This window comes from Martes martes (genome assembly GCF_963455335.1).
Source record: "Martes martes genome assembly, chromosome: 6".
NCBI classification, from domain to species: Eukaryota; Metazoa; Chordata; class Mammalia; order Carnivora; family Mustelidae; genus Martes; species Martes martes.
Genome location: NC_137893.1, coordinates 123,113,803 through 123,128,410, shown reverse-complemented (window position 1 = coordinate 123,128,410; position 14,608 = coordinate 123,113,803). Strand labels below are relative to the sequence as shown.

Genomic DNA, 14,608 nt, shown 5'->3' with positions numbered 1-14,608 from the left:
TTCTTTTAGTGATTCGGAATAATTCATTCAGCTCTCTCTTCTCCTTGACTTTTTCTTCATTTGTATCTGATCTTGTTGAAATTTGCTGTCTATTGCCATTTTATTTCAGTTGTTTTTCATTTCCGGAAACTTGGTTTTTGTCACTAAGTAAAGGAAAATGATTAACTTGCTCTGGAATGGTATCATTTCAAACATCAGTGTAGGAGATGGTGGCAGTGGCAGGCAGAGGGAGAAAGTTATTTCCCATGCTCCTTGGATTGTTCTTTGTAGGTGGCCAAATCACATACAGTCTGTAGTTAAACAAAAGACTCCCTAAAAGAAGAAGATGATTGGAGCAGTTGTGGGAAGCCTCAATAATGGGATCTGAGACTGTTAACTTGATTATAAAAAATTCACAGAAAAAGAAAAGATTGAGAAATAATAAAGATTAGTAGCAAGTCACCAGGTTAGAATCACAGTGGAAGGTGAGGGAAATGAGGAATGATGGCTCTCACTAAGTGCTAGAGACATTGTCTTTCTGTTTCAGGCTATCAGTATATCCTGTTTTATACTATTTTTGTTTTCTTTTATTAGTGCCACCTCTACTAGGGACTAAGAGTTTATTTTTTAAAGTTAATTATTTACTTGACATTTATTTTGTCCACATTTGACAAGTTGTGTTTTAATAACACAAAGTAATGTCAATTTGCCATTTGTCTGACCATTTATTTATAAAAAATTTTTAAAGTATATTAATTTAACTGAATCTAGTCATCCATATTCACTTGGATAGATGATGTTCTTATTGTAATTTGATTTGATTATTTTGTTTCTATAGAGATCACTTAGTTCACTGTATTCTTTCTGTCATCTTTGAGCTGACATTAACTTTTTTTTTTTTTAAGATTTTGTTTATTTATCTGACAGAGATCACAAGTAGGCAGAGAGGCAGGCAGAGAGAGAGAAGGAAGCAGGCTCCCTTGTGTTGGTGATAATCTACCATTATATCTTCTTAGGTAGCAATACACATATCAAAAGATATTCTGACAATGTACAGCCTGACCTGTACAGCAGTAAGTGCGCATGCCAGACAGGTGCCGAAAAACACACACCTACATAGATGTCTTATTTCCTCAATTTCTGTATAGTTGTCTTTAATAGTGGGGCTTGATCCCAGGACCCTGGGATCATGACCTGAAATGAAGGCAGAGGCTTTAACCCACTGAGCCACCCAGGCGCCCCTGAAATTAACTTTTTTAAAATTATTTTTTCTTTTTCAGAAACATACTTTTTAAGAAGGATTTTTAACAAAAAGTTTTAAAAATAGTAAATTAGAAAATTTAAATTTAGAACATTAATTAATGATTATGTTTTTAACTATTTTGAATGAGTTGAAGACAACTATATAGAAATTGAGGAAATAAGACATCTATGTAGGTGTGTGTTTTTTGGCACCTGTCTGGCATGTGCACTTACTGCTGAACAGGTCAGGCGGTACGTTGTCAGAATATCTTTTGATATGTGTATTGCTACCTAAGAAGATATAATGGTAGATTATCACCAACATTATTTGCCCCTGCATCTGAAATGCTACCTCCTAATATATTCTGTATTTCTGTAAGTTATTACCAACTACTTGAAGTACTTTAAAAGGTGCTCCTCAGTTCTCAAACGTAAGAATTTAGTGAGTACATGTTTCTGATTGCATAATTACTGAATTGGCACCTCTTTTTTTTTTTTTTAAGAAAGCCTTTCCCAGTACCCTTAAAGGTACCCCATAAGCACTCCCTCTCTCCCTTAACAGCTTTGTTCTTTGAACGTTTTATAAATGTTTTCTTGCCTTTCTTCCCTATTAGACTGTGATTTCCTTTAAGTTTTTTTTTTTTCTCATTTAACTTTCATTCATCACTATTAGATAGTGCTTTAATGATGAACAGACCTTATCCTTGGGTAGTAGGGGTCAAGCAAATTTAGCTAACATCTGTATTTATTAGCTATCATGAACAGGGTTCTAGTGAAAATTGGGCATGTTGAAGTAAATAATAATAGTATAGTAATGATAGCTGAGAGAATTTGTGATGTACTTTAAATGTACTATATTTAAGTTTCATAAATTATCTTTTTGAATTCCTACAACAAAATTTATGAGGGGGGCGCCTGGGTGGTTCAGTGGGTTAAGCCTCTGCCTTCGGCTCAGGTCATGATCTCAGGGTCCTGGGATCGAGCCCTGCATCAGGCTCTCTGCTCAGCGGGGAACCTGCTTCCTCCTCTCTCTCTGCCTGCCTCTCTGCCTACCCCTGATCTCTCTCTGTGTCAAATAAATTAAAAAAAAAATTTATGAGGTACTGTTGACCTTAATTCTGCTTTGTCAGACATTAATAACTGCCACTCCCCTTTCTCTTTCACTTACCTAGTATCTATTTGCCCATTTATTTATTTTCAACCATTTTTAAAAAAAATAGAGTATGAATTATATACAGTAAAACATAAATCTTCAATGTACAAATAAGTGACTTTTAATGCATATATACATCCCACTATCCAACACCTAAATCAAGATATATTTCCCTCATGCCCCATTCCAAGTCAGTAGGCACCCTTCTCATCACTGTTTTGATTTCTGTCAGCATGCATTAGTTTTGTCTGTTCTTTAACTTTGTGTAAAAAGGAACTGTACAGTTAATAATCTTTTGTGTCGCTGCTTTTGCTCCAACTTAATTTTTGAGATTCATCCAAATTGTTGTGTCTGTAAGTAATTTATTTTCTTTTTTAGCTGAGTTTGGATAACTCAAATTTGTCTAATCATTCTCACTGTAACAGGTATTGGATTGTTTCCAGTTTAAGGGTTTTGTTTTGTTTTGTTGTTTGAAGATTTTATTTATTTAACAGAGAAAGAGAGCATAAGCAGGGAGAGTGCGAGGCAGAGGGAGAGGGAGAAGCAGGCTCCCCGCTGAGCAGGGAACTTAGTACTCTTTTGAGATCATGACCTGAGCCAAAGGCACACACTCATCCCTCTGAGCCACCCAGGCACCCCACTTTAAGGTTTTTATGAATAAACTTCTTGTGAACGTTGCTGCGAAAGTCTTTTATGGACATTTGTACTCTCTCATTTTGTAATTGCTGTCATGGAGTAAGTTAATTAGGAATTCTAAATAGTTTTTCAGAGTGGGTGTCTGATTTTAGTTCTCGTTTTATAGCATGTATGAGTATTCCATTTGCTCCATGTTGTCCTTACAAACACTTAATATTATCATTTTTTTTTTATTGCAGTCAATACTGTTGCTTTCATCGGCTTTCTCTGATTAAATGATGTTAAGCCCTTTTTCTTACACATTACTCATATTCAGATATTTTCTGTTTGGAAGTGCCTTTTCGATTCATTTCCCTATTTTTTTTCTTATAGTATAATACTTTATGCATTTTTATGATACATAAAATTTTTTTAAATTTCTTTTCAGTGTTCCAGAATTCATTGTTTATGCACCACACCCAGTGCTCCGTGCAATACGTGCTCTCCATAATACCCACCACCAGGCTCACCCAACCCCCTGTCTTCCTCCGCTCCAAAACCCTGTTTGTTTCTAAGAGTCCACAGTCTCTAATGGTTTGTCTGCCCTCCAATATCCCCCACACTTCTCCTCTCCATCTCCCCATGTCTTCCATGTTATTCTTATGCTCCACAAATGAGTGAAACTGTATGATAATTTACTGTCTCTACTTGACTTATTTCACTCGGCATAATCTCTTCCAGTCCTGTCCATGTTGATACAAAAGTTGGGTATTCATCCTTTCTAATGGAGGCATAATACTCCATTGTATATATGGACCATATCTTTATCCATTCGTCCATTGAAGGACATCTTGGTTCTTTCCACAGTTTGGCAACTGTGGCCATTGCCGCTATGAACATTGGGGTACAGATGGCCCTTCTTTTCACTCCATCTGTATCTTTGGGGTAAATACCCAGTAGTGCAATTGCAGGGTCATAGGGAAGCTCTATTTTTAATTTCTTAAGGAATCTCCACATTGTTTTCAAAAGTGGCTGCACCAACTTGCATTCCCATCATGTAAGAGGGGTCCCCTTTCTCCACACCCTCTCCAATACTTCTTGTTTACTGTCTTGTTAATTTTGGCCATTCTAACTGGTGTAAGGTGGTATCTCAATGTGGTTTTAATTTGAATCTCCCTGATGGCTAGTGATGATGAACATTTTTTCATGTGTCTGTTAGTCATTTGTATGTCTTCTTTGGAGAAGTGTCTGTTCATGTCTTCTGCCCATTTTTTGACGTGATTATTGTTTTGTGTGTGTTGAATTTGAAGAGTTCTTTTTAGATCTCGGATCTCAGCCCATTGTCTGTACTGTCATTTGCAAATATCTTCTCCCATTCCGTGGGTTGCCTCTTTGTTTTGTTGACTGTTTCCTTTGCTGTGCAGAAGCTTTTGATCTTGATGAAGTCCCAAAAGTTCATTTTTGCTTTTGTTTCCTTTGCCTTTGGAGACATATCTTGAAAGAAGTTGCTGTGGCCGATGTCAAAGAGGTTACTGCCTATGTTCTTCTTTAGAATTTTGATAGATTTCTGTCTCACGTTGAGGTCTTTTATCCATTTCGAGTTTATCTTTGAGATATCTTTGAGAATGGTCGAGTTTCATTCTTCTACACATAGCTGTCCAATTTTCCCAGCACCATTTATTGAAAAGACTGTCTTTTCCACTGTATATTTTTTCATGCTTTGTCAAAGATTAGTTGACCATAGAGTTGAGGGTCCATATCTGGGCTCTCTACTCTATCCCATCATGTCTGTTTTTGTGCCAGTACCTTGCTGTCTTGGTGATCACAGCTTTGTAGTAAAGCTCGAAATCAGGCAATGTGATGCCCCCAGTTTTGTTTTTCTTTTTCAACATTTCCTTAGCAATTCAGGATCTCTTCTGGTTCCATACAAATTTTTGTTCCAGCTCCTTGAAAAAAGCCGGTGGAATTTTGATCGGAATGGCATTGAAAGTATAGATTACTCTAGGCAGTGTAGACATTTTAACAATGTGTATTCTTCTGATCCATGAGCATGGAATGGTCTTACATCTTTTTGTGTCTTCTTCAATTTCTTTCATGAGTGTTCTGTAGTTCTTGAGTATAGATCCTTATAGATTCCTTATAGATTCTTGAGGTAGATCCTTTACCTCTTTGATTAGGTTTATTCCCAGGTATCCTATGGTTCTTGGTGCTATAGTAAATGGAATCGATTCTCTAATTTCCCTTTCTGTGTTTTCATTGTTAATGTATAAAAAAACAACTGATTTCTGTGCATTGATTTTGTATTCTGTCACATTACTGAATTGCTGTGTGAGTTCTAGTAGTTTGGGGGTGGAGTCTTTTGGTTTTCCATATAAAGTATCATGTCATCTGTGAAGAGAGTTTGACTTCACCTCTGCCAATTTGAATACCTTTTATTTCTTTTTGTTGTCTGATTGCTGTTCTTAGGACTTCTAGTACTATGTTGAACAAGAGCGGCGAGAGTGGGCATCCTTGTCGTGTTCCTGATCTCAAAGGGAAGGCTGTCAGCTTTTCCCCATTGAGGATGATATTCGCTGTGGGTTTTTCATAGATAGATTTTATTGAAGTTGAGGAATGTTCCCTCTATCCCTATATTTTGAAGGGTATTAATCAGGAACAGATGCTGTATCTTATCAGATGCTTTTTCTGAATCAATTGAGAAGACCATGTGGTTCTTCTCTATTTTCTTATTTATTTGTTCTAGCACATTGATTTGCAAATGTTGAACCACTCCTGCATCCCATGGATAAATCCCACCTGGTCATTGTGGATAATCTTTAATGTACTGTTGGATCCAGTTAGCTAGGATCTTGTTGAGAATCTTGGCATTCATATTCATCAGGGATAATTGGCTGAAATTCTCTTTTTTTGGTGGAGTCTTTGCCTGGTTTGGGGATCAGGTTAATGCTGGCTTCATAAAAAGAGTCTGGAAGTTTTCCTTCTGCTTCTATTTTTTGAAACAGCTTCAGGAGAATAGGTATTATTTCTTCTTTAAATGTTTGGTAGAATTCCCCCAGAGAATCCATCAGGTCCTGGGCTCTTGTTTTTACTCTTTGCCTTGAAGTACTTATTGTACTTAATTTCAGTCTCCATAGTGACCACTGGTTTCTCGAGTTAAAATACTCATTCGTTAGCTTTGAAAGTCGTGTGTGGGGGGTGCCTGGGTGGTTCAGTGGGTTAAGCCTCTGCCTTCAGCTCCGGTCACGATCCTAGGTGCTGGGATCGAGCCAGGCATCGGGCTCTCTGCTCAGCAGGGAGCCTGCTTCCTCCTCTCTCTCTGCCTGCTTCTCTGCCTACTTGTGATCTCTGTTTGTCAAATAAATAAAATCTTAAAAAAAAAAAGAAAGTAAGTCATGTGTATTCTAAGTCTTGTTTTATATTGTACATTAGTCTCCTTAAAGGTTGTCATTATTTTTCTTTTTTTTTTTTTAAAGATTTTATTTATTTATTTGTCAGAGAGAGTGAGCACAGGCAGACAGAGAGGCAGGCAGAGGCAGAGGGAGAAGCAGGCTCCCTGCTGAGCAAGGAGCCCGATGCGGGACTCGATCCCAGGACACCGGGATCATGACCTGAGCCGAAGGCAGCCGCCTAACCAACTGAGCCACCCAGGCGTCCCAAGGTTTTCATTATTTTTCTAAGTCAAGTTGTTGCTTGTCTTTTCTACAGCTGAATTTCACTGAATGACAGATATTCCTTTTTACAGATGCTACACTACATGATGTAGAAGCAGACACATTACCAGTAGTCCACTGCAGAGGGCTCTGAGCCCATAGACTCTTTATTCCCAAATTTATGACTCTGCCCACCTACTCTAACTTCTTGGCCTCTTGAGTGCCAGTGAGACCAGAAAGGTAGCCTCATCCTGTTCTACTTCTACTACCAACAGGAACTCACAGTTCATGTGGGCTGAACTTTCTATGTATAGTCCATGTATGAGGATTAATTCATATTAAGTAACCTGTGTTAAGAGGGTGGTCTTTGTTACTGAAAAATAAATAAAATAGAAATCATGATTTTTTTCTGTAGGAAAATTGATAAGTACTTTTAAAATATGCTGAAGTATTTATATTATTTTACTTTTCCCTCATGCTCAGATAAAAAAGTCATAGTTATTCTTTATTATGTGTTTATAGGTTAGCATGGCTTCATTGAAAGAATTAGACCAAAGACTCTTTGAAAATTACATTGAGTTGAAAGCAGATCCTATCGTTGGCTCCTTGGAACCTGGAATTTATGCAGGCTATTTTGATTGGAAAGACTGCCTGCCTCCAACAGGTAAATGGTTTTAAGTTACTGTCCAGCACATCTAGAGTTACAAATATGAATTTTATCAATCAGTGTATTTTTTTTATTCTTTTTTTTTTTTTTTATTTTCAGCATAACAGTATTCATTGTTTTTGCACCACACCCAGTGCTCCATGCAATACGTGCCCTCCCTAATACCCAGCACCTAGTTCCCCAACCTCACCTCCCACTCCTTCAAAACCCTCAGGTTGTTTTTCAGAGTCCATAGTCTCTCATGGTTCACGTCCCCTTCCAATTTCCCTCAACTCCCTTCTCCTCTCCATCTCCCCATGTCCTCCATGTTATTTGTTATGCTCCACAAATAAGTGAAACCATATGATAATTGACTCTCTCTGCTTGACTTATTTCACTCAGCATAATCTCTTCCAGTCCTGTCCATTTTGATACAAAAGTTGGGTATTCATCCTTTCTGATGGAGGCATAATACTCCATAGTGTATATGGACCATGTCGTCTTTATCCATTCGTCCGTTGAAAGGCATCTTGGTTCTTTCCACAGTTTGGCGACCATGGCCATTGCTGCTATGAACATTGGGGTACAGATAGCCCTTCTTTTCACTACATCTGTATCTTTGGGGTAAATATCCAGTAGTGCAATTGCAGGGTCATAGGGAAGCTCTATTCTTAATTTCTTGAGGAATCTCCACACAAGTTGGTGGCTGCACCAATTTGCACTCCCACCAACAGTGTAAGAGGGTTCCCCTTTCTCCACATCCTCTCCAACACACGTTGTTTCCTGTCTTGCTAATTTTGGCCATTCTAACTGGTGTAAGGTGATATCTCAATGTGGTTTTAATTTGAATCTCCCTGATGGCTAGTGATGATGAACATTTTTTCATGTGTCTGATAGCCATTTGTATGTCTTCATTGGAAAAGTGTCTGTTCATGCCTTCTGCCCATTTTTTTATATGATTGTCTGTTTTGTGTGTGTTGAGTTTGAGGAGTTCTTTATAGATCCTGGATATCAACCTTTTGTCTGTACTGTCATTTGCAAATATCTTCTCCCATTCCGTGGGTTGCCTCTTTGTTTTGTTGACTGTTTCCTTTGCTGTGCAGAAGCTTTTGATCTTGATGAAGTCCCAAAAGTTCATTTTTGCTTTTGTTTCCTTTGCCTTTGGAGACATATCTTGAAAGAAGTTGCTGTGGGTGATATCGAAGAGGTTACTGCCTATGTTCTCTAGGATTCTGATGGATTCCTGTCTCACGTTGAGGTCTTTTATCCATTTTGAGTTTATCTTTGTGTATGGTGTAAGAGAATGGTCGAGTTTCATTCTTCTACATATAGCTGTCCAGTTTTCCCAGCACCATTTATTGAAGAGACTGTCTTTTTTCCACTGGATATTTTTTCCTGTTTTGTCAAAGATTATTTGACCGTAGAGTTGAGGGTCCATATCTGGGCTTTCTGCTCTGTTCCACTGGTCTATGTGTCTGTTTTTATGCCAGTACCATGCTGTCTTGGTGATCACAGCTTTGTAGTAAAGCTTGAAATCAGGTAACGTGATGCCGCCAGTTTTATTTTTGTTTTTCAACATTTCCTTAGCGATTCGGGGTCTCTTCTGATTCCATACAAATTTTAGGATTATTTGCTCCAGCTCTTTGAAAAATACCAGTGGAATTTTGATCAGAATGGCATTAAAAGTATAGATTGCTCTAGGCAGTATAGACATTTTGACAATGTTTATTTTTCCGATCCAAGAGCGTGGAATGGTCTTCCATCTTTTTGTGTCTTCTTCAATTTCTTTCATGAGTGTTCTGTAGTTCCTTGAGTAGAGATCCTTTACCTCTTTGGTTAGGTTTATTCCCAGGTATCTTATGGTTCTTGGTGCTATAGTAAATGGAATCAATTTTCTAATTTCCCTTTCTGTATTTTCATTGTTAGTGTATAAGAAAGGCACTGATTTCTGTACATTGACTTTGTATCTTGCCGCGTTACTGAATTGCTGTATGAGTTCTAGTAGTTTGGGGGTGGAGTCTTTTGGGTTTTCCATGTAAAGAATAATGTCATCTGCGAAGAGAGAGAGTTTGACTTCTTCATTGCCCATTTGGATACCTTTTATTTCTCTTTGTTGTCTGATTGCTGTTGCTAGGACTTCTAATACTATGTTGAACAAGAGTGGTGAGAGTAGGCATCCTTGTCATGTTCCTGATCTCAACGGGAAGGCTGCAAGCTTTTTCCAATTGAGGATGATATTTGCTGTGGGTTTTTCATAGATAGATTTTATGAAGTTCAGGAATGTTCCTTCTATCCCTATACTTTGAAGCGTTTTAATCAGGAACGGATACTGTGTTTTGTCAAATGCTTTTTCTGCATCAATTGAGAGGACCATGTGGTTCTTCTCTCTTCTCTTATTGATTTGTTCTATCACATTGATTGATTTGCGAATGTTGAACCAACCTTGTAATCTCACCTGGTCATGGTGGATGATCTTTGTAATGTGCTGTTGGATCCTGTTTGCTAGGATTTTGTTGAGAATCTTAGCATCCATATTCATCAGTGATATTGGTCTGAAATTCTCCTTTTTGGTAGGGTCTTTGCCTGGTTTGGGGATCAGGGTAATGCTGGCTTCATAAAAAGAGAAGCAGAAGTTTTCCTTCTGCTTCTATTTTTTGAAAGAGCTTCAGGAGAATAGGTGTTACTTCTTCTTTGAAAGTTTGGTAGAATTCCCCAGGGAATCTGTCAGGTCCTGGGCTCTTGTTTTTTGGGAGGTTTTTGATCACTGCTTCAATCTCCTTACTAGATATCAGTCTATTCAGGTTGTCAGTTTCTTCCTGGTTCATTTTGGGAGTTTATAGTTTTCCAGAAATGCATCCATTTCATCTAGGTTGCTTAGCTTATTGGCGCATAACTGTTGATAATAACTTCTAATAATTGTTTCTGCTTCCTTGGTGTTAGTTGTGATCTCTCCCTTTTCATTCATAATTTTATTAATTTGGGCTTTCTCTCTTTTCTTTTGGATTAGTGTGGCCAATGGTTTATCGATCTTATTGATTCTTTCAAAAACCAGCTTCTAGTTTCATTGATACGTTCTACTGTATCTCTGGTTTCTACCTCATTGATCTCTGCTCTAATCTTGATTATTTCCCTTCTTATGTGTGGAGTTGGTTTGATTTGTTGTTGATTCTCCAGTTCTTTAAGGTGTAGAGACAACTGGTGTATTCTGGATTTTTCAATTTTTTTGAGGGAGGCTTGGATGGCTATGTATTTCCCCCTTAGGACCGCCTTTGCTGTATCCCATAGGTTTTGGACCGAAGTGTCTTCATTCTCATTGGTTTCCATGAATTGTTTAAATTCTTCTTTGATCTCCTGGTTGATCCAAGCATTCTTAAGCAAGGTGGTCTTTAGCTTCCAGGTGTTTGAGTTCCTTCCGAACTTTTCCTTGTGATTGAGCTCCAGTTTCAAAGCATTGTGATCTGAGAATATGCAGGGAATAATCTCAGTCTTTTGGTATCGGTTGAGTCCTGATTTGTGACCCAATATGTGGTCTATTCTGGAGAAGGTTCCATGTGCGCTTGAGAAGAATGAGTATTCTGTTGTTTTAGGGTGGAATGTTCTGTATGTAGCTATGAGGTCCATCTGGTCCAATGTGTCATTCAATGCTCTTGTTTCTTTATTGATTTTCTGCTTCGATGATCTATTTCTGAGAGAGGCGTGTTAAAGATCTCCTACTATTAGTGTATTCATATCAATATGACTCTTTATCTTGATTATTAGTTTTCTTATGTAATTGGCTGCTCCCATATTGGGGGCGTAGATATTTACAATTGTTAGGTCATCTTGGTGGATAGTCCCTTTAAGAATTATGTAGTGTCCTTCTGTATCTCTGACTACAGTCTTTAATTTAAAATCTAATTTATCTGATATGAGAATCGCTACCCCAGCCTTCCTTTGAGGCCCATTGGCATGAAAGATGCTTCTCCATCCCTTCACTTTCAGTCTGAGTGTATCTTTAGGTTCAAAATGGGTCTCTTGTACACAACATATGGATGGGTCCTGTCGTTTTATCCAATCTGCAACCCTGTGTCATTTTATGGGTGCATTTAGGCCATTCACATTGAGAGTGATTATTGATAGATACGTTTTTATTGACATCGTGTTACCTTTGAAGTCTTTCTTTATGTAGATTGTCTCTATATTTCTGTTCAATGATATTTTTAGGATTTTTTCTCTTTTATAGAACCCCCCTTAATATTTCCTGCAGTGTCGGCTTGGTGGTTGCATAGTTTTTTAAGCCTTGCCGGTCTTGGAAACTCTTTAGCTCTCCATCCATTTTGAATGTCAGTCTTGCTGGATAAAGTATTCTTAGCTGCATGTTCTTCTCATTTAGTGCCCTGAATATATCATGCCAGCCCTTTCTGGCTTGCCTGGTCTCTGTGGACAGGTCTGACATTATTCTGATGGGCTTTCCTCTGTACGTAAGGAGCTTCTTTGTCCTAGCTGCTTTCAAGAGGGTCTGCCTACAATTAGAATTCTTCATTCTTACTATTAGGTGTCTCGAGGACTTCTGAGAATCTATAATCTTGGAGGGAAACCGTTCTGCCTCTAGTACATGAATGCTGGTTCCATTCGTGAGATTGGGAAAATTTTCATGTAGAACTTGTTCCACTATATCTTCTAGACTTCTTTCTTTCTCCTCCCCTTCAGGGATCCCAATAATTCTGATGTTGGAACGTTTCATGGTATCATTTATTTCCCTGATTCTGTTTTCGTGGCTTCTAAGCTGTTTGTTCCAGGCTTCCTTCTGATCCTTTCTCTCTATCTGTATGTCCTCCAGATCACTAATTCTATCTTCTGTCTCAGTTACCCTAGCTTTTAGAGAATTTAGATTAGATTGGAACTCATTGAGAGCATTTTGAACATCATCCCTGGTGGCATTCAGTTCTGCCCTAACATTGTGAACATCATCCCTGGTAGCTTTCATTTCTGCCCTAATCAATTCCGTCTGGTCATCCATGGCTTTCTTCAGCCTAGCTATTGCCTGGATAATTGTTAGCTTGAATTCCCTTTCCGACATATTGTCTATGTCGATAGCCATTAGCTCTGTTGCAGAAGGCCCATCCTTTGTATTTTTCTTTTGGGCATTCCTCCTCCTAGTCATTTTGGTGAGAGATGGCTGAACGGATGTAGCTGGATGTATCGACCATGGTGCAGTCAAGGTGCACCCTGGAACGCTTCTGAGCAATCAGGATTCCCCACCCAAATGAGAGAAAAAAGAAAAGAAAAAGAAAAAAAACAAAAAAGAGAGAGAGAGACAGGAAAAAGGAAGATAAAAGAGAAGGCTCAGACCAAATGGGCCCCCAGGTAAGATTTATGAAGTATACAAACAAAAACAGACAAATAAAAAGACTGATAAAAGTATATGTGAAGAGAAAAACAGAAAAACAAACAAAACAAAACAAAACAAAACAAAAATATATATATATAAAAAAGCAAAAAAAGGAAGAGCCTTGTCAAAAAGAACCCCAAGTATAAGATTTATATACTATCAGGACAAACACAAATACACAGAAACACTGGCGGAAGAAAAAGATGGGAGAGTGGTTATAAAATCTCAGTGTGTGCAAGGAAGGTTATTTTGATTCTTCCTGGATGTATCTTGATATCTTTGTTAAAGGACTCATCTTTCCTATGATAAAGGGGGATTAAAAATTGGTTTACCTATAGGGGTAGCATTGATTGGGGAAAGGGGATTACCTTGAAGTTTAACTCTGTATGAATATTAGAAAATAAAAATAAAAAAAGAATAAACTAGATTAAACTAAACTAAAATTTTAAAAAAAATTTAAAAAAATAGAAAAGCAAAAGAAAAACACAGGTGTATGTATCAAAAAGTTCAGGTTAAAAGGTTATTATGGAATTTGATGTACTGGACATCTCACTGTGATGGTAAATAGGTTAAAAAATTATCTATATAAAAAAAAAAGAACCAGAATAGTGGGAACGAGTTAAAAATAAAAGTTGTATCTATGAAGTAGTGGTTGTTGTTCTCTTGTCATCTTTTTTTTTTTTTTTCCTGGTTGGTTTTCTTGCGGAGGGGCCTGCCACTTGGGTTTTCAGTCGATGATGTTCCCTGAGTTAAGTCCTCCTGCCCCTCCCAAGGGGGTGGGCTCTGAGGAAACCGGTTTTTCAGACTTTTGTTCTCTGGAGGTTTTTATGTTTGTTCATTTGTTTTCTCTCGCCTTGACAGCTTTTGATGGTTTTGGGAGGTTTAGAGGAAAGCAAACTGCACCCCAACCTCCCTCTCAGAGAGAAGCCTCAGTCTGCTCCCCTGTGGGTGCTGCAGAACACATAAGTTCCCCCTCGGCTGCTGGCAGTGCAGGTTCCAAGTCTCGGTCCCTGGGGATGCAGGATCTCCTGCTTGTATGCAAAACCAGGGCAGCGGCGGCTGTCTGGGCAGCTCCAGACCACCAGACAGATTCCAAACAGCGATCACACACTGAGATTTTCCCGCTGGCCCGGGCTGGGAGTGCCTGGTCTTTCTGCGTCAGAGAGCACCTCTCCCAGGGGAAGGTGTGGGGCGCCTGCGTCTCAGGCTCTGATAGCCTGGTCCGGTGTTCTGCCGTCTGGTGAGGCTCCCAGCCCCTCACGGGAGCCGGACCTCATGTGTTCTCAGGCACGCTGGCGGCTCAGGGAACAAGAGCTGGTTTCTCCGCCGCACTCTCTCTAGTTCAGCACCAGGGGTGGCTGTCCTGGGTCCGGGGACTTAAGCCCCTGTCCCTACTGCCCCGATTCCCACAATTTCCCCCTGTGATCCTTTGCTCTTTTTGAGTGCTTTCAACCAGACTCTAAGTTAATGCTGGTCCCCAGACACAGGACACTCTCGTATTGGGGTATTACTTTCCAATCGGTCGCCTCTGGTGGCTCCCTCCCCCTTTTGTTTCTTTTCCGGTATCAGTCCGATGTTCCCACTCCGCTTTACCTGCCCTCTGGCGTCTTCTGCCCCTGTAGAGATCCAGACGAGTATAATTCTGATCTCAGGCTGATTTCATGGGTGATCGGAGTTCTTTGGTAGGTAATCAGCTCACTTGAGGGTACAGGTTGAAACGGCACCTCCTCCTACTTCCCCGCCATCTTGTCTCCCCCCTCAATCAGTGTATCCTTAAAATGCTTTTCTTTTTATTCATATTTTCCCCATTAGTTTGATTTTAATTTTTTACTAGCTTAAACCCATTTTTGATGGTTTGGAATATAGTGTACTTTTTATTACTCATACCTTAGGCTTAAAATTATTCTTAAATACCAGAAAATAATTAATTATACCATATAGTATTCGATCAT

At 38.9% G+C, this 14,608-nt stretch overlaps 1 protein-coding gene across 2 annotated transcripts in view; it reads left to right on the top strand.

The window, feature by feature from the left end:
* The window catches only part of EXOC2 (exocyst complex component 2), a 250,988-nt gene that overhangs the window by 159,285 nt on the left and 77,095 nt on the right, over positions 1–14,608 (top strand). For both annotated transcript variants that reach the window (XM_080806109.1, XM_080806110.1), the window contains exon 23: positions 7,162–7,303. In XM_080806109.1, coding sequence (XP_080662235.1) covers positions 7,162–7,303 — 142 coding nt within the window. The remainder of the gene's footprint in view (positions 1–7,161; positions 7,304–14,608) is intronic.